At 43.0% G+C, this 25384-nt stretch overlaps 1 protein-coding gene across 2 annotated transcripts in view; it reads right to left on the bottom strand.

Moving 5' to 3' along the window:
• The window catches only part of TULP4 (TUB like protein 4), a 258940-nt gene that overhangs the window by 41448 nt on the left and 192108 nt on the right, over positions 1-25384 (bottom strand). For both annotated transcript variants that reach the window (XM_053591576.1, XM_053591577.1), the window contains 3 exons: positions 22089-22269; positions 17904-18038; positions 14906-15072 (listed from right to left, as the gene is read on the bottom strand). In XM_053591576.1, coding sequence (XP_053447551.1) covers positions 14906-15072; positions 17904-18038; positions 22089-22269 — 483 coding nt within the window. The remainder of the gene's footprint in view (positions 1-14905; positions 15073-17903; positions 18039-22088; positions 22270-25384) is intronic.

The raw sequence follows: 25384 nt of genomic DNA, 5'->3' as shown, positions 1-25384 counted from the left end.
GGAAGTTAATGATTTCCTGTTTTATTTCTTCCTGCACCCATCTGTTATTCAACAGAAGATTGTTTAATTTCCATGCCTTTGGGTGGGGTTGAGCATTTTTGTTAGAGTTGAGTTCCACCTTTAGTGCCTTATGGTCTGAGAAGATACAAGGTAAAATATCAATTCTTTTGATTCTGTTGATATTTGTTTTGTGTCCCAGGATATGATCAATTTTGGAGAATGTTCCATGGGGTGATGAGAAGAATGTATATTCTTTATCTCTGGGATGGAGTGTTCTATATGTGTCTATCAAGCACGGTTGTTCTAGGGTCTCATTTAAGTCTCTTATATCCTTGTTTAATTTCTGTTTAGAGGATCTGTCCAGCTCTGTAAGAGGAGTGTTAAGGTCCCCTGTTATTATGGTATTATCAGATATCATATTGCTCAGACTGAGTAAGGTCTGTTTCAAGAATCTGGGAACATTTAAATTGGGTGCATAGATATTTAGAATTGAAACGTCTTCTTGTTGTATTTTTCCCTTGACCAATATAAAGTGACCATCTTTGTCTTTTGTGACTTTAGTTGCTTTAAATCCACATGTATCTGAAAATAAGATTGCAACTCCTCTTTTCTTCTGAATTCCATTTGCCTGAAAAATTATCTTCCAACCCTTGACTTGGAGCTTTAATTTGTCTTTTGAAGCCAGGTGTGTTTCTTGCAGACAGCAAATGGATGGCTTGTGTTTTTTAATCCAGTCAGCCAATCTATGTCTCTTCAGTGGGGAATTCAAGCCATTAACATTTATTGAGATAATTGATAAGTGTGGTAGTATTCTATTCGTCTTATTTTGTGAGAGTCCATTGCTTAGTTTTATCTTTTGCATCAGTGTGGAGGTTAGGGTCTGTCCTTTAGTTTCTGAGTTCTTACTTTGCTGCTGATCCATCGTGGTGGTCAGAGTGCAGAACAGGTTGAAGTATTTCCTGTAGAGCTGGTCTTGTTTTGGCGAATTTCCTCAATGTTTGTATATCCATAAATGATTTGATTTCTCCGTCAATTTTGAAGCTTAGCTTAGCAGGTTACAGAATTCTGGGCTGAAAATTGTTCTGTTTAAGTAGATTAAAGGTAGATGACCATTGTCTTCTTGCTTGGAATGTTTCATTAGAGAAGTCTGCGGTCACTCTGATGGATTTGCCCCTGTAGGTCAACTGGCGCTTACTCCTGGCAGCTTGCAGAATCTTTTCTTTTGTCTTGACTTTGGACAGGTTGATCACAATGTGTCTTGGAGAAGCTCGGTTAGAGTTGAGGCGACCTGGAGTCCGATATCCCTCTGAAAGCAGTGTGTCAGAGTCCTTGGCGATATTTGGGAAATTTTCTTTTATAATATTCTCTAGTATGGCTTCCATTCCTCTGGGGTGTTCTTCTTCCCCTTCTGGGATTCCTATAACTCGTATGTTGGAACGCTTCATAAAGTCCCATGATTCTGACAGTGAACGTTCTGCTTTCTTTTTCTTCTTTTCTGCCTCTTTTACTATCTGAGTTATCTCAAAAACTTTGTCTTCTACCTCTGAAATTCTTTCTTCTGCATGGTCTAACCTGTTGCTGATACTTTCCATTGCATCTTTAAGTTCCCTAATTGACTGTTTCAGTTCCTTCAGCTCTGCTATATCCTTTTTATATTCTTCATATCGTTCATCTCTTATTTGATTCTGTTTTTGGATTTCCTTTTGGTTATTTTCCACTTTATTAGCAGTTTCCTTCATTATTTCCATCATTGCTTTCATTGTTTTTATCATGTGTATTCTAAATTCCCTTTCTGTCATTCCTAACATTTCTTTATAAGGTGGAATCCTCTGCAGTAGCTACCTCATGGTCCCTTGGCGGGGTTGTTCTGGACTGGTTCTTCATGTTGCCTGGAGTTTTCTGCTGATTCTTCCTCATGAGTGATTTCTTTTATCTGTTTCCTTGCCCTAATTTTCCTTTTACTTCCTCTTGTTCTTTAAGTTCTTGTGCCTGTAGACTAAGGGTTACAGGACCAGAAGGGTGAGAAGGTTGAAGAGCAAAAAAGGGATGAAAGAAAGGAGGACCGAGTGAAAAGAAAAATAGAGAAAGGAGAGGGGGTGGGTAAAAGGAATATTGACAAAAAGAAGAGAGGCACAGAAATAGGGAGACAGAGCAATATAGGTGTACAGTAGGGTACTTTGACACAACCTTAAAAAAAAAACACCTTCTGGGGGTGTCCAGTTGGGTGGTTCCCCTGAGGTCAGCAGCTCTTTGCTAACCTGATCAGACACAGTACCCCACCTCCACCAAGTACAGAGGAAAGACAAAAATGTTATAAATCAAACCAAAACAAACAAACAGAAAACTTTATGGGATAAAATTGGGTGAAAAAACAAATAATAGCGGTAGAAACAGTAGCAAAAATGAAGTTCTAGTTGTTGAAAAAAGCAGCAATGGGAAATTATAAGTAAACTAGAAAAATTGAGAAGAAAAAGGATCTGTATGGAAAAGGTTGAAATTAAAGAACAAAACAACATCAACAACATCAAAATAAACAACAACAAAAACAAAGAAACAAAAAAAAACCACAGCCAAAAACAAAGCAGTATGTGTGTGTTATTGAATATTGTCTGGGCAACACGTGGTCTTCTGGGGTATGAGATGTTAATCACAGTTCAGATACGACTGGAGGCTGCTGATTTCTCAAACCCCAGCAGGTAGACACCCTAAATCTCTCTTCAGCCCACTTAAAAGGCACTTTGAACTTGTAAACTTGCTGAGCAGAAGCCTTCCCAGGAAAGTGCTTGTCGCTGGAATCACTGCTGAAATGGCTATCCACTTACCCAGCGTGCCAAAACCGGTCTCACTCTGCCCCTGAGGGTTAGGGCTGCAAGGTGGCTCAGACCCAACCCTTAGGCTACTCGGTTGCTGGGTTACCAGCTTCCACCCGATTCTAGCTCTGCAACCCTGAGGGCGGAGCTTGCCGGGGCAGATCGCTCACAATGGCTCCCTGTGACCCACAGCCAAACACTATTAGCTCCGTCTGGCTCAGCGGCTCAGACTGGGGCCCGAGGCAATGGCCAAAGTTCTCCGCACTCCCGCTCAGGCTCTCCCCAAGGCCGTTCAACTGAATGCCAAGTCCAAAGACACCAAAACAGTTCACAGGTAAGACCTTTCTGGTTTGCAGTCTTGCTGCTACTGAACTTACAGTTGTGGGCGGGTTTAGACGGATTGAACACACGCAAACACTTGCCATTTTTCCACTGATTTAGTCCTCCTCTTGGGGTCCAGAAGTCTCTCGCTGACTCCCTGTATCCTCACAGGGGTGATGATAGGTAGATCCCACCAGCCAGAGATGCCTGGAGTCCTATCTCCCCAGACTCACAGTGCCCAGATGCAAGGAAGCTGTTACTCGGCCGCCATCTTGCTATGCCTCCCCTAATTTTTTCTATCTTTAATGGAGATGGGGTCTCACTCTTACTCAGGATAGTTTCAAACACCTGAGCTCAAGCAATCTTTCTGCCTTGACCTCTCAGAGAGCTAGGATTATAGGCTGAGCCACTGAGCCTGGCCAATATCTTTGGTGAAGTCCTATTTCCTGTTGGTGCTGCTTTTCCCTGTGCTGTTCAGTGGTGCTCTCACCTATAAGGCCTTCAATACAAGTGTTCTGTAGTTTGGAAAGAACAAGGGTCAAAGGGAGGTGACTGCGCAAGCCCACAGACACAGGGCGTAGGCACTCACTGATGCCACTCTTGCTCCAGCTGCCACGCAACCTTTGATTTTTGTCGCTCTCGCCTCTAGGTCAGCAACACTAGGGGCTGTCTGCCACTCACTGGGATGAGCTGTGGCAGAAGCAGAAGCAAAACACACCAAAGTCAGTTCCTATAAACCCCAGGACATACACAGATGCAACTCTCACAGATTGTGTGATAAGGTCCTTTCTGCTAGGGAAAAACTCAGTTGTTAAGTTTGTAGACTTAACCTCATTCTGAAATCAAACAAAATGAGTATTTTTAGAACCAATGGCTAGAACTGTGAAGCTTATGATATGCAAATCTTAATTTGTGTAGGGAGGTTCACACATTTTGCACATCTAAATTTGAGGCAAAGGTGCAACACGCAGCTGCACTTCAGGAGATGCGGGAGTGGTAGAATCCGGCACTTGCACTGGTCTGACGGAGTCAGTATTCGGTGGAGAGGACACATCCCTCAGCGGGGCAGTCTGGAGGTGCATGTCTCATCCAGGGCTGAGCGGCAACTCTCCAGCATCATGCCAAGAAACAGTGGAGGTCACCAGCTCTGCCTTACTTACCAGCTGCCACAACAGGGAGTATGTCGGCCAAGGCCGGGTCTCAGCTCCTGACTCTGGCACCTCACATGCCCCTACACAAGGCACACAGGGACTCTAGCCAATCATTTACTCATCTACTGAGGTGCCAATCATTCATTCAATAAATATTTGTTAAATGCATATACAATGGACCAGACACATGCTAGGTATGAGGGATGTAGTGTGCTCACCTGGTATACTGCAAATATTCCAAATCTGAAAAGAATCTGAAATCCTAAGCATTTTGAAAAAAGGATACTTAACCTGTACCTTATATCTTTGACAGGGACTACCTGATAATGACCGGTAGTACAAATCCTATAAGTAAAAACAGAGTCTAGTAAAGGGCTAGAGAAAGAGCCAAGGGGTCATTTCGGGCAGAGGACAGCAGGGAAGGCTACCCAAGGACATAGTCTGAGCAGAGGCCTTAGCTGGGGTCATTTATTTACTTTTTTCATTGGAATTGAAAGCTTCTTCACTATATTACTATTTTTGAATACAGTAGTGAGTTGAATGGGGCCTCCTAAAAATGTAAGAGGTCTTAAGAACCAAGGAGTTTAAGGTTGCTGTGAGCTATGATGCCACAACACTCTACTCAGGATGACAATGAGACTCTGTCTCAAAAAAAAAAAAAAGGACTATTCATTTACATATTAAGGATAAGCTGTTTAAGCAGGATTAAGTCAGTAGACAACAAAAAGGTTAACACCAACTACATTGGCCAGCCCAAGGCAGGAAAATAAGGCAGTTCGAGCATAAGGTTTCCAGCTGACTAGAACCCCGGTGGAGGCTACCTGGCCACTGGCAGTCAGACTCCTTTGAAGGCCAGAGGGCTCCCTCAGCCTCCTTCCCACACTTGGTTTCTCCCTTCTGCAGCTCGCTGAGGAAGATGAGGGATCTCTGTCACAGAGGAAATACAACTAGCGAGGGGGGATGTTTTACATTTGCACAAGTGTGTGCAAAATAGTTCACTTTAAAACAGACCAAGTGGGTGATCAGTCGCCATCAAACTGTGCTGGCTGGAGCCACACAGTTTTGAATATGAAATTATGGATGATCTGGCCACTAACTAAAGTGAAGTAATGAACTAGCTCAGGATTCAGTGAGCCAAATCTCAGTTTTAAATGGACACAACCGTTCTTGTATACTGTAAGCAGGTAACACCCACGCAGGATGTTCTTATTTATCTACAGCAAATAGTGGGAAAAGCACAACCATGGTGGCTTCATGAGAACAGCGGTTACTATTAAAGGACTCTCCTTTGAGGGGATGGGAGTCCATGACCATAAATGCAATCACTTACAGTTCTCATACCTATCTTCTTTCTCCCTGGGTTTTTTTTTTTTTTTTACCCAAATATTTCATACCAACAACTGAACCTTACAGAACATAGGGTGACATCCCCCACTCCCCCCCAAAAAACTCAACATTAAAGCCAGAAGTTAATATAATAAAATCAAAACCCAGGCCCAGATTACTGAAGCCTGTAAACTTTGGTCAATAGTGTTAACTCAAAATTTGTTAGATTTTCAGATGTGCAAAATATATAGAGGGGCATGGACAATAGCTAATGAGATCAGTTACAGAATTTTAACTTACAACATGTAGGATGGAAAGGAAAATAAATTACAATATATTTTCTTATAAGAGCTTCAGCCACAGGCATTGCTGTTACAAGTAAATCAAGAGAATCAATTTTAAAGCTGACGCTACTCCAAGTTTATACCAGACAACGACATTGTATGCAATAACCTACAATCTAATTAACTTGGAAATAAATTACCTAATCTAAATTATATTTATTTCTTTTATAAGCAGTCCAATAAATTACCTAACTTCCTTCTACTATAAAAATGTCCTTGTCTTTAGACTCCTTGAATAGCACAGCATAGATCACATGTGATTTTAAAATCATTACAGATAAGAGTTAAGTTGGTGTTAAATATAATTAATATTACACTTGATTTTTAATAGCATCATTATTTAACTTTATATCATTGAGGCAATCTTTTCAATGGTTGAAATGGACCCTCAAATGAAAAAAGAATCAAATACATTAAAATGCTGAGTTGCTGTAGGGATATTTTTCCCCAAAGGAAGATCAATCAAGCTCCTCTCTTTTACCTCCGAACCCAAAAACTGTGATAGCCTTAAGCAACAGCTGGTGAGAACTTCCGCAGCGGTTAAGGCCATAAACCGCCTACTACATGAGGGTTTATGAGGTAGGCCCAGAGAAAGTCAGAAATACGGAGGAAACATGGTCTCTGACTTTAGGAAAATAAGACAACCAGGAAAGTCTAACACTTGCCAGAAGATTAAACACTTAGAGGGAGGAAGAGGGGCTGCAATCTGTTACACAGAATTTTTAAAAACGTGACTGAACTGGCATGGAGGAGGGTGGATCTCTTAGCTAAGATGGCAGGGAAGGACAGTCTCTGCGGAGGGGACATGGATAATGCCGAGTATACCTGGAGTGTGTTTCAGCACTTGAATTTGCAAATGTTCTAATAAACACAAAGCCTTATGAACTCACAAAGCTGAAAATTCCCACTGTCTCCTCTGTGCCTTTCAATTAGGCTAGAGAGGGAAGGATTTGATGCTGGGATCTGATCACTCAGCCGAGTGGCTCAAGCAAGGTACAGGGAGACTACAGTAGTAGTTGACCCCAGTCTCCTCGCAGACCCACCAAGCATTTACGTAGCACCGCCTGCATTCCAAGGCAACGTCCTGGCAGTGAGTGGGGGCACTTATAATCAAGGTAATCTCTCTGATCCTAAATCCACAGGGACGCCACTAATGTCTATGCTTATTTTGCCATATCCTGTGGCCTGGCACAAATGGCCTCAACACTATTCCACTCCAGCTCTTTCCCAGGCTCACTTAGAACAACTTCACTCATAAACAAGAATTTAAAATTCTTATCCAACTACAACTTCCCATTCTGTTTCTATCGCTTTCTCTGAAACATGCCTTTTCATGACTGCTTTCTAGTCTCTGGTCATGAAGCATCTAACCACCCAGAAGACTCCGCAGCTCCCATTTCCATAATGCCCTCAGCAGTTCCTGAGATTCCTTCAGTAGCTTCCGCTACAGTAGCCTTTCCGATTCCTAATTTTAGGCAATTGTACTCCTTCTGACTCTAGGACTCCCGTGAAGGCAAGCAATGTCTGTCTCTCTAAAACTGTGCCACCCTGCTCTAGCTGGGACTTCATTTCAGCTTCGTGTCCCGAATGGCCTCTGTCCAGCACCCCACAGCTCCAGCGCCAACTCTTCCCTGTGCTTTCCATCCTGAGCGAGAAGACAGAAGACTGTCCTCCGCTACGTGCTTTGGCTCCCTCCTTTCCTTAAAGATCCTTCATCTCTTTCTTCAACCTCTCCTTTCTTCATCTCTCTTCCGGGGTAGCCTCCCCAATATCCTCACACCCACACCTTCCAACCTGCACTAGGCCCCTGCTCCAGGCCCTTCTTTCTTTTGCTTTCTGATTTCTATTTTTGCCTCAAAGCCTTATTGTCTGCTTAGACACATTGTCTTTCCATCTCAGGTTACCACCCTCTCTGCCTTCCGCACACACTGTCAAAAGTCACTTGTATCTGCCGCCTCAACGTGTCTTAGTGCTTTGTCACTAAGTCCTGATGTTAGCTGTCGCAGCTTCATCTCCAGCACCCAGGACAACACGCGGCACACAGGGGCTCAATAAAGACCAACTGAATGAATTCATCTTTTACAACGTGAGGCCCGTCACCATTCTTCTACAGCAGCGGTTCTCAACCTGTGGGTCGTGACTCATAGAAACTGTATTAAAGGGCGCGGCATTAGGAAGGTTGAGAACCACTGTTCTGTGGAGACCAGTCTTTGACCTGGAAGCCTCCAAACCCAATTTCCATGTCCACATCCACACTGTCGTCACATGCTTGGCATCTCCTCCTCCCCTAACTGTCCCTCTGGCTGCTGCTTGCTAAGGGAAGGCTATTACTGTCATCCACAGTTTACACCTGCCCCTTTCCTCATTTACCCTTTCTCTTTAGTCATTCCCTTAGCATTTAATCCAGTCTCATTTTTCCAACTACGGTCTCACACAAACGATTCCAAATCCTGATCTTTAACCCAAACTCCTGCCTGAGAGTCCCACATCCCGTCTTTCATACCCAGACATGTGGCCAGGACTTCTAAGTAAACTGCTGCTCTCACCGCTGCTGGCATCCTTCTCCTGCGTCAAAGTGCCCAGTCCCTGTCACAGCCCTCACCCTGTCCCCCCTGCTCCACTCTCGCTTCCTGCTTTCTTTCCTCACTCTCTCAGGCGGGCACTACAGCAAGGCCAGGGCCTCGCTCTTCCCAAAGGCCTGCCTTGCCTCTGCCTTGCTCATATGATGTCTGAACATCTTGGCCAGTGCTACCTTTGGAGAATGTGAATCTCCAAAGTTCTTGTTAAAACCTAATCTCCATTGTGGTGGTATTAAGGTGAGGCCTTTTGGGAAGCGATTAAGTCATCAGGGCTCCACCCTCAAGAACGAGATTAGTCCCCTTATAAAAGAGGATGGAGGGAGGTGCTTCCTGCTTCCCCTTTATACCATGTCAGGACAAAATCGTAAGGTGCTATCTGTGGAGCAGTCAGTGAGTCCTCACCTAACGCCACATCTGCCCATGCCCTGACCCCTGGACTTCCCAGTCTCCAGAACTGTGAGAAATAAATTTCTACTATTTATAAGTCAGCTAGTCTAAGGCATTTTATTATAGCAGCCCAAACAGACTGAGATAGCCACACATTCAAGATCTGACACATTTGGTCCTGAAGCACTTTTTTAGTCTTATTTCTTGTTTTTGCCCTTGATATAACCCATACTGTAATCAAACTATATTTCTAAAAGTAATTTTTGATTAGTTTTTTTAAAGAAATAATGCTACGATTGCCAGTAGCTAAACCAACTAAGAGATAATATAAATGGCAAATAATTTTACATAATCTGATCCCCGAGAATTACATAACTCACCAAGCAATGCACAGTAATAAGTTGGGCAATCTTAAGGCTCAATTATTAATTCAACCAGTACTTACCAAGATCCTCATGAGCCAGAAACTGTTACAGAAATGGTGCAAAGCCTGGAAGGGTAGGCATCTAGTATTAAGTGAGGAAGAGAAAAGTCCAGAATGGCAGGGTCAATGGCAGATGGAGTGGTAGAGCTAATTTTAGAGAGGATGGAAGGCCAGCTTATGGTGATCTCTTGAAGGATCAATAGCTATTTTGACTTTATCCTATGGGCAGTAGGAAGCTACTGGTCTGACTTGTGAGATTTTACAAAGAAGACTGTGGCTGCAAAGTAAAGAACCGTTTGGAAGGCAAAGGCATGGCTCTAACACTGCAGATAAGATCAGGATGGCCTGGACTCAGGTGGTAGCCAAGGTAGACAAAAAGATGTGGACACTGAGAAATCTGGGAAGTAAAAATATTCACCAAGATTTACAGCCATACCACCCTGAACTCGCCTGATCTTGTCTGATAAAGGAGTGGCCCAGAAAAAGGGTCCAGACTGTGGCTTCTGGCTTAAGCAGCTAATGGATGAATGGGCCATAACCTGGAGAAGGAGTACATATTTGTTTGCTTGCTTTACAGGTCACTATTAAAATTCGCTTTAGTACTTCTTTGGGGAGGGGAACACTTTTAGTCAATGACGAGAAATATTTTTACATTAGTAGCCTTTTATTTTTAATACCTATTATGCCATGAATTCGTAGGGAAACAGTTCCAGGAGCTTGGAGAGGCGCCTTGCCATTGAATGTGACAAAGCTTTGAATTCAAAGCCATGAATTCATGGGGAATAGGTTCTAGCACCTAATATTACTGTATGTGGGGTCTGTTGGTTCTCCTGTGTGCTATGCTGTAATAAATAAATAAATAGGTCCCAGCACCTAATATCATGGTTCCGTTGGTTCTCTTGGTTATCCTGTATGCTATGCTGTGTGCCTACTACGTCGTGAATTCACAGGGATGGGTTCCAGGAGCTTGGGCTCCTCTCCATTGGTTCTCACAAAGTGTGCTTCTCTGGGTGGAGCAGGCTGGCGCTTCAGTTGAACCCAGGTACCTTTCTCTTTGGCTTCCTTCTTTTTCTGATCATTTGCCTTCACACGTTTCAGGAAGCTATCTCAGTTCTTTAGAGTGCTTAATATGCTCAATATGAACATTAATCCTCTTGGCAAGAATCTGACCCTTAACCTGTTTGTTTACAACAATGCCAATAGCATGCTGGTAACACTGCAGACTCTTCCAGTTTTGCCATGGTAGCATTTGAGTGGCATGCCTTTTTGAACAGTACCCATTCCCTTGATGTCTACTGTATCACCTTTCTTGTACATTCGCATATATGTGGCCAAAAGAATAACTCCGTGTTATCTAGAAGGCCTAGAGAACATGTGTTGGGTGCCTCTCTTCTTTCCCTTTGTGCTTGTCATTTTGCTGAATTACTGGAAGATGGTGTCTCTGGCTAAAAGGCAGGAGTATATATTTATTTGCATATATTCAAAGTGGAACATTCTGAGGTTTGACTATGTTGAATTTACACTGGCTAATAAATTTGTGAATGAGGCAGCTAGATCTGTACAGGTATCTTTCCTAGGCTTCGGACCTTTAGAAAGACAATACTTAATTAAAACTGTAGGTAGGGTTAAAATTGCCTGAGGAATGCTGACTGAGATCAGAGAAGAGACCAGGCAAAGCTGAATAAGTACCTACAAAGAGCAGTCGTAAGACTCCTTTCATCACAGCATCAGGTAAATAGTTCTACTTCAAAATGTAAAGTATTTCTGTATAATTACTTGTCTTCCTTAACTAGCTTCTGAGTTGCCAAGAGGCACAGATTGTCTCCCTTGTTCAGCCCCCAAATACTAGCACTTAAAGCTCAGTGCCAGCCACATAGTGGCCCCTCAAAATGTGTGTGCTGAATGCTAGAACAAATTAGTGAACAAATACACTTATTTTCCCAAGAAGATATATCACTGTCAAAAGACATATTTAAATCCTGTAACTCAACCCAGAAAACAAATAGCCTTATTAAAAAATGGGCAAGGACATAAATAGACATTTATTTCCAAAGAAGATACCAAATGGGCAATAAGCCCATGAGAAGATACTCAACATCACTAATCTTTAGGAAAATGCAAATCAAAACCACAATGAAATACCACTTCACACCTAGTAGCATCATGGCTACTAGGAAAAAGGTCCCCGAAAATAACAACGATTGGCGAAGACATGGAGAAACCAGAATCTTTGTGCAATGTTGGTGAGAATGCAAAATGGTGTAGCTGCTATGCAAAACAGTGTGGCAGTTCCTCACAAAATTAAAAACAGAATTACCATATGATCCAGCAATTCCACTTCTAGGTACGTGTCCAAAAGAATTGAAAGCAGGTTCTCAAAGAGATACCTGTACATCCATGTTAATAGCAGTATTATTCACAACCATCAAAAGATGGAACAAACGAAATGTCCACTGATAAACGGATAAAGAAAATGTGGGATATCCATAGAATGAAATATTATTCAGTCTTACAAAGAAAAACATCCTGAAATATGCTACAACATGAAGTCACAAAAAGATAGATATTGTATAATTCTACTTGTAGAAGGTTTGTAGAGCCAAACTCCTAGAAATTTAGTTTTGCAACATGAGAAATTTCTGGAGATTGGTTGCACAATAATATGTGAAGTTAAATAATTCAAACTTAAAGCTGTTAGAACTTTACATTATTCAGAACCTTGAGAGAAGGGACATGGCTATTCACGCTGAGTCATGTGGCATAGAGCTGCAACTTCTGCCTTTTTATTACTGTAAATAGTTAATATCAAAAGGTGCCAGAAATAAGACCCCTTAGATCACTGCCCCTGCTCACGGAGTAATAGAGTCAGCTTCCTGGGAACGTATCATTCTGTAACTCATCAAATCACTGTAATGTATTCACTGGTCTCAGATGAAAAATGCTGTCCTGATAAAATTTCTGTCACTGCCTCTGGAAGTAAAACCTTAACTTCTCCACTTTGGAATGCTGATCACATTCACTTGGAGTTGGTGTCTCCCAGATGGCCATCCTCAAGTTTTGGGCCCAAATGATCTCCATAAACTAAAAGGAAATCTCAAGGTTCCCCCAACCCCTGCTGACTGAATGGAACTCCCATGGCCAGGGAACCTCATAAAAACCTTAAAACTAAGTTCCCAGCCATGATGGGAAGGAGGTCCCTTGTGGAGTTTAGACAATTGCAAACTGGACCCAAGGCCTGGCAAAGCAAAGGTTAAATTACAGCTGTAGGCCATCAATTTGCTTAACAAAATCACTCTGAGTATACTTTATTTTTAGAGACAGAGTTTCACTTTGCTGCCCTTGGTAGACTGCAGAGTGCCATGGTGTCACACAGCTCACAGCAACCCCCAGCTCTTGGGCTTAGGCGATTCCACTCTGTGAGTATACTTATGGTGGCTTTCTCAGACTGACAGACTCCCTCATCTTAACACCAGTATTCCTTTCTACTGACTCCAACTCCGTAGACAAAGCTTTATTTCTTCAGCCAATTACGAATCAAAGAAACTTTGAACCCACCTAAAACCCGTAAGCTCTCATTTTGAGATGTCCCACTTTTGGAGCCAAATCCATGTAACTTTCTATGTATTTCTATGCATCGATTTAGGATTTTATGCCCTAAAACGTATGAAACCAAAATGTAACCCTCAGGACTAGCTGCGCAAGTCTTCTGGGGTATGGCTGTCCGGGCCACTGGTCATTCAATATTTGGCTCAGAATAAAACTCTTTAAATTATTTATAGAGTTTGTTTTTTTTCTGTTAGCAACTCTACAGAGTTTAATATTTTAGAATCTCATTTTTAAGGTTGACAAATGTAATATATTTTTTTAATTTTTTTATTTTTAATTTCTGCTTGCTTGTTCATTCTTCTTCGTTTGAAGTGCTCTTTCTTTTTGTTCATTTCTTCTTCCTCTGCTGGTGCTCTTTCCCATTGCCTCCCCCGTAGCTGGGATTACAGACGCCCACCACCACGTCTGACTGTTTTTTTTTTTTTATTTTATTAGAGACGGGGTCTTACTCTGGCTCACTGCTGTTCATACTGGTCTCAAACCTCTGAGCCCAGGCAATCCACCCGCCTCGGCCTCCCACAGCGCTGGTACTACAGGTGTGAGCCATAAATGTAATATTTTTAATGCTACTGCACTGTACACTTTAAAATGATTAAAAGAAAGAAAAAAATAAATGACATATAGTAGAAAAAGAAAAAAGAAAAAAGTGATTTAAGATGATACATTTTATGTTACATGTATTTTACCACAATTAAATGAATATTTAAATAATTAATGCCTTCATATAATTATAAACTTTCCCAAATCTAGTATACCTGTCTCTGATATCCGAACTGTGTAAGGTTAGGACATAAGAAGATTCTTTTTTCTTATCACCTTCATGAATTGTCAACTCCCTCCCAGGCCTCCCTCTATTACACTCTGCTGAGAATTTTGTCCTCTACTAAAACCAACCCAGAAATGAACTGTTCCCAAGATTTTTGGGAAATAAAAACAAATAGAAAGGGGCCTACCTGTGCATACTTTCTTAAAGATTTTTAAGCTTTCAATTTATTGTTTAATAATAATTTAATTAAAATGTAAAAGTACATTAATGGCAAATAAACATAAAATTAGAGTGTGATAGGTCCAGGATATGCCATCCCAAAATATGACTGTAGGACACCAGAGTAAGCTGCCCCAAATATGCCTCTTAGGCATAAGGGTAATTGTGAAATGTTTATTTTGAGACACTGGAGACATAGGGTAAGCTCTGAAAAGTTGCCCTTTTGTAAGAGAAATTTCTATCTATAAAGGAAATCTGCATTTGTGAGGGGGTCTCCCTGTCTGCACCAGGTATAGAAGGATGATTGAATTGCCTGAGACTCTTAAACAGAAGGTCTAGGCTTAAATCTGCAGAACAAACCTTACCCATGTTTTATGAGGTTTTTCTAAATGGAGCCTTTGCCACACCTTTCTTTCTGAGCAAAGCATTTAAGCCTGAAGTCAAATACAACCTTTTGAGATGTACCCTATAGATTTACTCATTTCTTTGGGTTAACTACCATGTACAATAGTAGTTACATGTTATTAAATTTCTGTTTTTGTTTCTCTCTTGTCTTTTGTTACAAGGAGTCTCAGCTAAGAACTCAACAAAAGGCAGCTGGGAAGATTCTTTTTCCTCCCCTATGAAGTGATTACATGAAGACTCACCGCTCACTTCTCAGAGGTTCTGATTTCTATGTCAGATCGATGATAAACATTGGCTTACTCCGCTTATTCACTATCTACTCATCTCACTGGGAAATGGAATAAAGCCATCTGGTTAAGAAGCAAAAACTTCTGTTCCCCTAGTTTATATAACACAATTTAATTGAGATTCAAAAAAAATTAAAATAAAAATTCTCAAAGATAATTAACATAAGTATAATCTACTCCTGAGTATCTAACCCAAACTGGGGGACTACCAGCATAGTAGTGTCACTTCTTGAAAGCAGTCCGTGATGAAAATGTACCCATTTCTTAGGGACCTGCTCACCTGCACAAGAGTGTCCAGTGTGAAGATGTGCTCCCCACGAACATTATAGAACTTGACCATGGCACTCTTCAGAAGGGGACCGTTGGGAAGCTCACCAAGCTGGGCCTGCCGTTCCATGCCAGCGACTGCCAGTAAGTCCCCCTGTGTGCACCACTGGGCTACCACCTCTGAAACCGCAAAGAAGAAATAGTCAGCACAAGGACATGGCACCCTCTCAACTGACACTCGGCAAGGCTATTGTTTGTTTTCAGGAGCTTAAAAAAGAGACACTAAGCAAATAGAACAGTGTGACTCTTACCTTTTCCCTGAAGGAAATGAAGACCTATTTCTCTGAAAACTATACAGCCTCTATTAAAAACACGTGCTCATGGGCGGCGCCTGTGGCTCAGTGAGCAGGGCGCCGGCCCCATATGCTGAGGGTGGCGGGTTCAAACCCAGCCCCGGCCAAACTGCAACAAAAAAATAGCCGGGCGTTGTGGCGGGCGCCTGTAGTCCCAGCTACTCGGGAGGCTGAGGCAAGAGAATCGCCTAAGCCCAGGAGTTGGAGGTTGCGTGAGCTGTGTGATGCCACGGCACTCTACCGAGGGCCATAAAGTGAAACTCTGTCTCTACAAAACAAAACAAAACAAAACAAAACAAAAAAAACACGTGCTCATTACATAAATTGGGGACTAGAGCTCCCCTGAAATACAACTAAATCTGGCAGAAACTTAAATATAATAAAGCTGGTGTGTGAAATATCTATCTCTAATACCAGCATTTCCATAATGAGACTTATACAACTTCTTATTTTTAGAGAAAGCACAATAATAAAACCTATGACTACATGTGATGTGAGTGCCTTGTCCTACTGCTGTGTCCTCCACTCCCAGAGAAGACCCAAAGAACTTATAAATGCTGAAAGTAAAAAGTAAATCAACAGCAACGCCTAAGTTTACGTTCATTTGACATCTGTGCACCACTGGGAAGATACATTCAGATAAGGTCTCTATGCAGTCTAACAATTAAGTTCATGAATTCATCTTAGAAAAAGTGCTACATAACTCATTGCTGAATATCACCATGGTCACCTTTGAAGTACTCCCCTTGGGAAGCTATGCACAGATGCTAGCACTTAATCCACCCTTCAAAACAATTTTGGAACTCTTTTCTAGAATGGCTATCAGAGCTATCATTGTACAAGGTCTGATAATGAAGTTCATGAACTCACTCTAGAGAAAGTGCTTAAAAGGGTAAACTAGGCACTGGCCTCAATACTTAGCTTCCTGATGGGAGTACTTCGAAAGGTGACCGTAGTGATCAGCAATGAGGGGTGTAGCACCTTATTTGAGTTTATGATCTCAACTGTCAGACCTCATATATGCATATGAGAGCCCTAACTTTTATTCAACATTTTGATGACATTGTAGGAACTAAGAACAGGAGAAAAATACTCTTGCTGGTGATAATACTGTAAGAGAAATTTTCACACTGGAAAGTCAGTGCCCACCTACAAGCCATTCAGTGCCTAAAAGAAATGGCTACTAAATTGTTTACCTTATTCCAGTGTAAAAACTTGTTTCTTCCTATTTTTTTTTTAAACCTCTTAGGATTAATAAGGTTTATGGCATTTTTTTTTTTTTAACCTCCAGGACCCTAAAACTATAATCTGGTTTATACAAAGATCTCTGCCTTCTAGAATTAAGTGGCCCATTTTGCAGAGAAGCTGGAGAGAATTTAAAGAAAATGGTCTGCCATGACAGGTGCATGTGTGAGCCAGGGCTAGAATTCAGCAGCTCCCAAGCTTTGTCGGGTCACAGCAACCACAGCCTCCTTCTTACTCACTGCAGCAATGATTCTAATGCTACTGTCAGTATGTTCTGAGGTCCCTGATGTTTTCGGACTTCCCTTGGAAACTGGAAGCAAGAAGATCTTCAGAACAACCTGCTCATAAAGTTAGCCACAGAGCAGAGCTCAGGGGACAAAGAGGGCTGAGCTGAAGCAATTACAAACACAGAATGGAAATACCTCCAGCATTCTGGAAGAGTCAAGGCATCAACAAAATGCACCCTCCTCCCACCCGCATTTTTTCTAATAAAAGGATATGAATAAAGTTAAGTACAAACCAGGAAATGAAAAATCATGTAAAAGAATCAAGTAAATATCCTGGTGAGTATTTTTTTTAAAGATGGGAGGGGACAGCTAAAGGATCTGTGATATGCTAACTGTGCTCAGGACATTCAGTGCCTGGAGGCACCTCCCATTCAGATTATTGTAGCCCCTTTAACAACGCTGGCCAGAGGCAGCCTAGAAAGTGAATTTTTAAACTTTTCTACATTGCACCATTCAATTCTGAAGAGATTGTTTTTCCAACTAAGTTACCAGGATCACAACATTACTAGTATCCCAGAACTGCAAAATTCAGAACATCTCAAATGCCCATGTCCACTGATTTTATTTTGAGATAATAACACTTCATAATATCTATGAGCAAGGTACCAGCACTTGATTCTGACTCTTCACATTAACGCCTCCATCTGTGGACTGAGGACCTTTTACAAGTCTTTCGAGGTAACTTTACTGCACAATGATCAGTTCCTTAATGAGCCTGCCAGACTATTAAAATTCCAGGGGCTTCTGTAGAGATGATGTCTTGTGCACCATCTGCTGCCTCAGAACTGGCAGGTGCTATAGTCCAGTTACCGTGTGGACACAGTGTAAGCCAGATGCAAACACACTGCATCCCGGAGAGAGATCATTCTTGTCACAGTGAGGAAAAGAGCAGGTTAAGATGAAGACTGAATATCAGAAATCCCTCCTTGAGATAAGACTAGGTATCAACTTGTCAGATAAGCAGTTTGCTCAGGGGAAGTGACCTTAGTTAAGCGACTTCATTAAGCCCAGAAGGGGTCACTGCAGTGGACAGGAATCAATAAATATTGGGTATGTGACACCAGCCCAGAAGGCGAACAGGCACTGGGCCGCTCTGTGGGTGTGGGGCATATGCAGCGTTCTGTACCTTTCAGTCCTGAGCGGATGACAGTGGGTGACAAGTCATCGTAGTTGTTCATTAAGCTGATGTCTCCCGAGGTGAAGCTGACAGTGAGCAGAGGCTTGATGTTCTGCACTGGGATGGGATACGCTGCTGGGCCATCTGCGGGAACACAAGTGCCGAATGAAAAGGAGGCAACAAGTACATGACCCACATCCAGGCACCGAAGGCTGCAATCTTGTGTGGTGCCTAAAAACTGCCTGATAATGCAGATGTGATTCTGGATTGGGATGTTACAGAGTAAGGCAAGCATTCTGCACCATTCAGGGACTACACAATGGCCAACAGCGGGGCACAAGCAGAGAATCCTGGACTGAGAAGCAGGACAAGGGAGACACAACCCCAAGGCAAGTGCGGTGGTGAGCGTGTGTGTGTGTGTGAAGAGGTTACTGACTAGTATGTCAGTGAGCTGTACGTTCCTAATGTTGCATAAATGTAAATTATTATTAATATTATTTTTTTTTTGGTAGAGACAGAGTCTCACTGTACCACCCTCAGGTAGAGTGCTGTGGCGTCACACGGCTCACAGCAACCTCTAACTCTCGGGCTTACGCGATTCTCCTGCCTCAGCCTCCCGAGCAGCTGGGACTACAGGCGCCCGCCACACCTGGCTATTTTTTGGTTGCAGTTCAGCTGGGGCCGGGTTTGAACCCGCCACCCTTGGTATATGGGGCCGGCGCCCTGCTCACTGAGCCACAGGCACCGCCCTAAATGTAAATTATTTTAATGTGATACGACATACAAGGTTGATGGGAAGAGGGATGAATATGGTTTCTTTTCTTTATTATTTTTTGGGAGACAGGATCGTGCTCTGTCCCCCAGGTTAGAGTGCAGTGGCATCATCCTAGCTCGCTGAAAACCTTAAATTCCTAGGCTCAAGTGATGCTCCTGCCTCAGCCTCCCAAGTAGTTGGGAATACGGGCATGCACAACCATGTCCAGCTAATTATTTTGATTTTTGTGGAGACGAAGTCTTGCTATTTTGCTCAGGCAGGCTGATCCTGAACTCCTTGGCCTGATGTGATCCTCTTGCCTCAGCCTCCCAAAGTGTCAGGATTATAGGTAGGTTGTAAGCCCCCATTCCCAGATGAAAATAGTTTCTTTGTTCTAGTCTAAAACACAGAAAAAAGATGATTTTAAATACTAAATGTTCTTTCAATGAATATTATAAGGAAATGAACAACAGCCACCATTAGTTCCTTGTAAGTTTAGTTTTTACCCTAAGAGATCATAAATTTGGAGAGAAGGCTGAGGTTGGATGTGGCTCAGAAAGACTTTTGCTGTACCTGCAGTGTATGGCCAATGTAAAGAAAACTCTGCTTTGTAAGTTCAGGGACTCTTGTCCAGATATTATGGAAAGAACCATGATGGGCCAAGGACTAGGTCTCTCAGGGATTGTTTGAAAAAATTAAAGGTAAGCCCCTCCTGTATGCCAGGTGAGTCAGGGCTCATTCAGGAGGCTCCCAGGCACAGTGAGCTGAACCCCAGCAACCACGCGGGGTAGGTCTGCCATCTGCCTGCAGACGGAGCCCAGTTATCACTCCCCTTTGCTTCAAGCTGAGACACTGCAGCACACCTGTCTCTGTGCTCACACCCCAATACATCTGAAGGGCAATACCTGTCCACCTCTAAAGTGCCCCGCTGCTTCTTAGCAGGTCAGGGAAGCACCAGGGACTAACTCTTGTTCACAGACTCACTTTGGACTTGCTTCTTGCACTTACTCTCTAGACCTTGTTCCTTTCAATAAAAAAATGGTGATAAGTAAAACTGGATTCAACCTACTAAAGAGGAATTCTGTTTTGAAAGTATGCTGAGGCCAAGTTATAAAGGCAGCGACCTTATTAGTTTGAAGCTGTGGAAATATGAACGGCACTTCCCTAAAGGCCAGCATCCTACTTGGAAAGGGGGTAGTTAACTCCCAAACGGATTTGTGGGTGTGAGAAACAGCCATCGATACCCTCCCTAGATCCACCGATCCTCAACCGCTACCACCACATCTATTTCTTCTCACAGAGGCAGTGTGACCGCCCCTCCTACAATGATGAAAGAATGAATGCGTGTGTGTACACACACACACACACACACACACACACACACACACGCATGTTGTTGGGCAGCACAACATCATCTCTGTCTCTGTGACAGAATAACCACAACACCCAAGAGCACTGAGAGAACAGACACTGACAGGCGGGAAGGTTCCTACACGAGTCTGAGACAAGCTGCACAGGACACGCTCTGCGGTGGCAGGAAAGGCTGGAGTCCATCTGGTGCACGGCCGACTATCGGGGCACAGCAGTGTGAGCGCGGCAGTGCCGGGCCCGGACAGAAGCTGCAGCACAGTGACCACCTCTTGCCATTCCCTCCCACTATTTCATAACGCACTTCCCTTTAAAAAAAGAGGTGGTTATGGCTTGGCGCCTGTGGCACAGTGGTTACGGTGCTAGCCACGTACACTGAAGCTGGCAGGTTCGAACCCAGCCCAGGCCAGCTAAACAACAATGACAACTGCAACAAAAAATAGCTAGGCATTGTGGTGGGCACCTATAGTCCCAGCTACTTGGGAGGCTGAGGCAAGAGAATGGCTTAAGCTCAAGAGTTTGAGGTTGCTGTGAGCTGTGACACCAAGGGCAACACAGTGAGACTCTTGTCTCAAAAAAAAAAAAGAGGTGGCTATAGCTAACCAAGGCGATAAGCTCCAGGGTTCTACAGTGCAGGATGATGGTAGTTAAGAATAATATATCATGCAGTTTCAAACAGATAGAAAGAGGACACTGAACATTGCCAACACAAAGATATGATAAATGTCTGAGATGATGGATATACTAATTACCCTGCTCTGATCACTATACATTACATATACTGAAACAGCACAAATATATACAATTATTATATGTCAGTTAAGAAAACAGAAGTGATGCCGGGCGTGATGGCTCATGCCTGTAATCCTAGCACTCTGGCAGGCTGAGGCGGGAGGATCCTTTTATCACAAGAGTTAGAGACCAGCTTGAGCAAGAGTAAGACCCAATCTCTACTAAAAATAGAAAAATTAGCAGGGTGTTGTGGTGGATGCCTATGTCCCAGCTACTTGGACTGAGGTAGGAAAATTGCTTGAACCCAGAGTCTGAGGTTGCTGTGAGCTAGGCTGATACCACAGCACTCTAGAATGGGGAAAGGGAGGGAGGGAGGGAGGGAGGGAGGAAAGGTGGGTGCAAGGGACGGGATATTGGTGAATAGCATGCTGAACACTGATTCTGGGGACCATCCAAGGGTAGAGGGTCTGGCGTTTGAAATCATCCCCAGCAAGGCTATCTAACCCCACAATGGGGTATAGAGAGGTGGCAGGTCCTGAACTGAGAAGGGGGAGAGCTTCTGTCTGAAATAAAGAGAACAGACAGGGATGTGGACTCTTTGCCAGGATACTGGCCTTCATACGGCCAAACTAATCCCTTCCTCATGCAACTAAAGCTTCAGGCTTTAATAATGCTGGAGATCTGGATACATAACACATTAAATTATATTAACAGCACATTTTTTTTTTTTGGTAGAGACAGAGCCTCACTTCATTGCCCTTGGTAGAGCACCGTAGCGTCACAGCTCACAGCAACCTCCAACTCCTGGCCTTAGGCAATTTTCTTGCCTCAGCCTCCCGAGTCGCTGGAACTACAGGTGCCCACCACAACGCCCGGCTATTTGTTTGTTGTTGTTGCAGTTTGGCTGGGGCCAGGTTTGAACCCGCCACCCTCAGTATATGGGGCTGGCGCCCTACTCACTGAGCCAGAGGTGCCGCCCAACAGCACAAAATTTTCTAATTCCAGCTTTCTTCATTCTCACTGATCAACTAAGGCCCCCGATACCCCAGGGACAGAGGAAGAGCCATACGTCTCATATCATACCTAGGGAAATCTAAGCCAACAGTGTAATCACCCAGACCAATGATTCTGAGACAAGGGACAGAGTAGGGCGCTAGTTAGAGACATGAGGCAGTCCTGCCTTGCACTTCACCTCAAGAGCACTTCTCGGGGAGTGTGGGTGCTGTGCACACCACAGACTTCACCCTCCTGGCTCTACGTGGGTCTGTCCCCTTCCGTCCCCCTCGATGCTGCTTGGCTCCCTGCTGGCAGACGACAAGGAGAGCAGGGCCAACGAATACCTTGGGGAGGAGCGTAGTCGTCCGAGTCCGTGTCGCTCTCACTGCTGTCCTCCACCAGGAAGATGGGGTAGTTCCAGGACATGCCCAGGACACCATCAGACTCATGCAGGAGGACATGGGCCAGCATCCTGCCGTGGCAGTCCATGACGATCACCTGCCCATCAGCTGTGCCAAACAGCACCTGCAACAGAGCACAGGACAACTTGACCAAGGGGGTAAGGGCTGTGGTTTCTGGCAAACAAACCTTACTACCTTGACTTGTTTTAGGAGGACAGAATATATTTAAAACTAAACCAAAAAACCAGCTAAGTAACTTGGGGGTGACATAATCCACTTAGTTTCTAGAAACTGAGCTGTGACTAACTGCAAATGAATATGTTACATGCATGTTGTGTAGACATTTTCAAGTAACACCAGCAAATTACTGTTTCACTATTTGTGAGGACTCTGTTGTTGTTGGTGGGTTATATGAGATGGGCTTAAAAAAGATAACATGCATTTACTTTTCTGGAAAATAAGTGGCAGAGATTTACTGTTAGAGTTTCTCAAATTTAGGAGATAAAGTTTAGGTTTGTATTTGACCAAAGAAAAAGTACGTTTGGTCGGTATTCTTTTTTATCAATATAAAAAATCATTTGCAAATGATAAGATACATAAATCTTAAATGCATAGATTGAAGTGTTTGTTTTTTTATGTACACAACTGTGAAATCATCACACTTATTAAATTACAAAATGTTTCTCTTAAACTTGAAATTTCCTTGGACCTCTTTATAGTAAATACCTCTAAAGATAATAACTATTCTTATTTCTATCATTAAATATTGGTTTTATCTATTTTTGAATTTTATTTAAATAAAATCTCATTTGCTCTTTTGAAAAAAAAAAAAGAAAATACATTTGGTCATGTAATCATGTTATCTAACCATACTGGGAAAAAGAAGATACTCCTGAAATAATGTTTTATTTCTAATGTTTAATGTCTAATGCTTATTTCACTGAGATTAATGATGGCATCTGTATACTAACTAAAAATTAATTTAATGAGTAACAGTACTAATCACTCATTGAGTGCCTACTTTGTGCTTTCCCTCACTGTGCAAACTGTGCGTTAGGTACTAGTGTGGCTGGTGCAGACTGAGACGGCCCATACCCGAGTATGCTGGGGATCTGCTCCCAGGACGTTTTCCTTGGCCTCACCCATCTCAGAGCATCTGCTCAGGAAGTGCTGGTGTGGTAGAGACAGGTAGATGGGCAGAGCTAAAGAACAAGGGTACAAGAAGGCTAGATGGATGCTCACCCCCTGCCACAGGAGCAAAGGAGCACTCACAGCTCATGCCCTTGCCATGAGTGACATTACCAGTTGGATGTTCTGAGAGGAACCTTGGGACCTGGATGGCAGGCCCCATCGAGGAGCATGCTGCACTATTTTCTGCTTTGTGTGATGGTCTCTGTAGTTTCTGCAGCTGTTCCTATTAACAACTTTATCCCTTTTGTGCCTAAGGGGGTCTGTCTATCTCTCAGCATCTCATTGTAACAACCATACATGCTATTAGCTCCATTTTGTAGCGCAGAAACAACTCCAGAGGCTAACCTGACAAAGTCATGAAGCGATCAAGTCAGGGCTGTCTGATTAAAAACGCTAGAATTTACCCTAAGAGAAAGTTATTTAAGGCTTTTTTGCTTTTGATACTAAGATCCTTGGGGACAAAGACTGTCCCTAGCTACACTCTTGGCACCTAACAGAGCTTTGGGGACACAGTGAACACTCAATAAATATTTACCGCTAAGTGAATAAATCAAACTGACAACCAAAAGGAGACTTAAGTCTGAGCACAGTGGCTCATGCCTTGTAATCCTAGCATTCTGGGAGGCTGAGGTGGGAGGATCGCTCGAGCTCAGGAGTTTGAGACCAGCCTCAGCAAGAGTGAGACCCTGTCTCTAAACAAGCAAACAACGAAACAAACAACAAACTCAAAAGGCAATTTTAGGACAGAAATGCTGACAATTGAGATAGATTAATTGCAAGGGAAGACATATTTTATTTAAGTAGCAATAAGTTCATAGAATTTACAGAGCTATTTTTTTTTTGTTGTTGATTCATTCATTTATTCATTCGGAGACAGAGTCTCAACTATGCCACCCTTGGTAGGGTGCCATGATATCACAGCTCACAGCAACCTCAAACTCTTGGGCTCACGCGATTCTCTTGCCTCAGCCTCCCAAGTAGCTGGGACTATGGGCACCCGCCACAACGCCCGGCTATTTTGTTGTTGTTCTTGTTGCTGCAGTTGTCATTGTTGTTTAGCAGGCCCCAGGCAGGGTTTGAACCTGCCAGCCTTGGAGAATGTGTCTGGTGCCCTAACTGCTGAGCTACAGGCGCTGAGCCACAGAGCTATTTTAGAATAAATCCATCATTCATCAAATACCCCTTCAAATATGATCTATATTTTAATGGATGAACACTAAAAAATGTTAAAACAATTTCTCCCAGAGGCAGCAATGGATTCATTAGTGTATGCTACTTAACAGGAAAAACAGACAAAACTATCATGTATAAGAAACAGTGTTTATCTACCAAATGCAAAAACAAAAAAAAAAAGAAAGAAAGAAAGAAAAAAACAGTGAAATTCTTTTCACAAAATGTTAAAATTTTGACTGTCAACAGAAAAAAATAAGTATCTGATAGCGTGTCTACAAAGCCCTCATGCACTCAGGTGCAGGACCCAGATGTGGGAGCGCGGGCCACATCTGCTGAAACCTGCCAGGAGCAGACACTTAACGTGTCTGGAGAGCAGTTTTCAATGACATGGAACATGACTTTAACTCCCACTGAGATGCACTGTTGGCACATTTATAGTTATTCTGATAGCTTTACTGTGTGATCTGATTTTTGCCTGCCCCTCATGTAGACCAGATCATAAGCTTTTGAGGACGTGGATTGTCCTGGACTGCATGTTTACACATCCCCTACATTTATACATTGATGGCATTTGAAGGTGGGGCCTTTGGGAGGCATGTAGCTTTAGATGAGGTCGTAAGGGTGGGGGCCCCATGATGGGACTAGGGCACTTGTAAGAAGAGCGAGAGGCTGACTATCTATCTACATAGTCTCTCTCTTTCTTCCCACTCACTGAAGAAAGGCCATGGGAGGACCCAGGGAGAAGGTGGCTGCCTGCAAGCCAGGGAGATGGCCTCTCCTAGAAAGGGGAATGACTGGTACTTTCTTTGATCTTGGACTTGCCAGCTTCAGAATTATGAGAAATGTTCTTTAAGCACTGCAGTCTGCTTCTGTTA

The sequence above is a fragment of the Nycticebus coucang genome, chromosome 5 (genome assembly GCF_027406575.1).
Source record: "Nycticebus coucang isolate mNycCou1 chromosome 5, mNycCou1.pri, whole genome shotgun sequence".
Taxonomy (NCBI): domain Eukaryota; kingdom Metazoa; phylum Chordata; class Mammalia; order Primates; family Lorisidae; genus Nycticebus; species Nycticebus coucang.
This window is presented reverse-complemented; position numbering and strand designations above follow the sequence as displayed.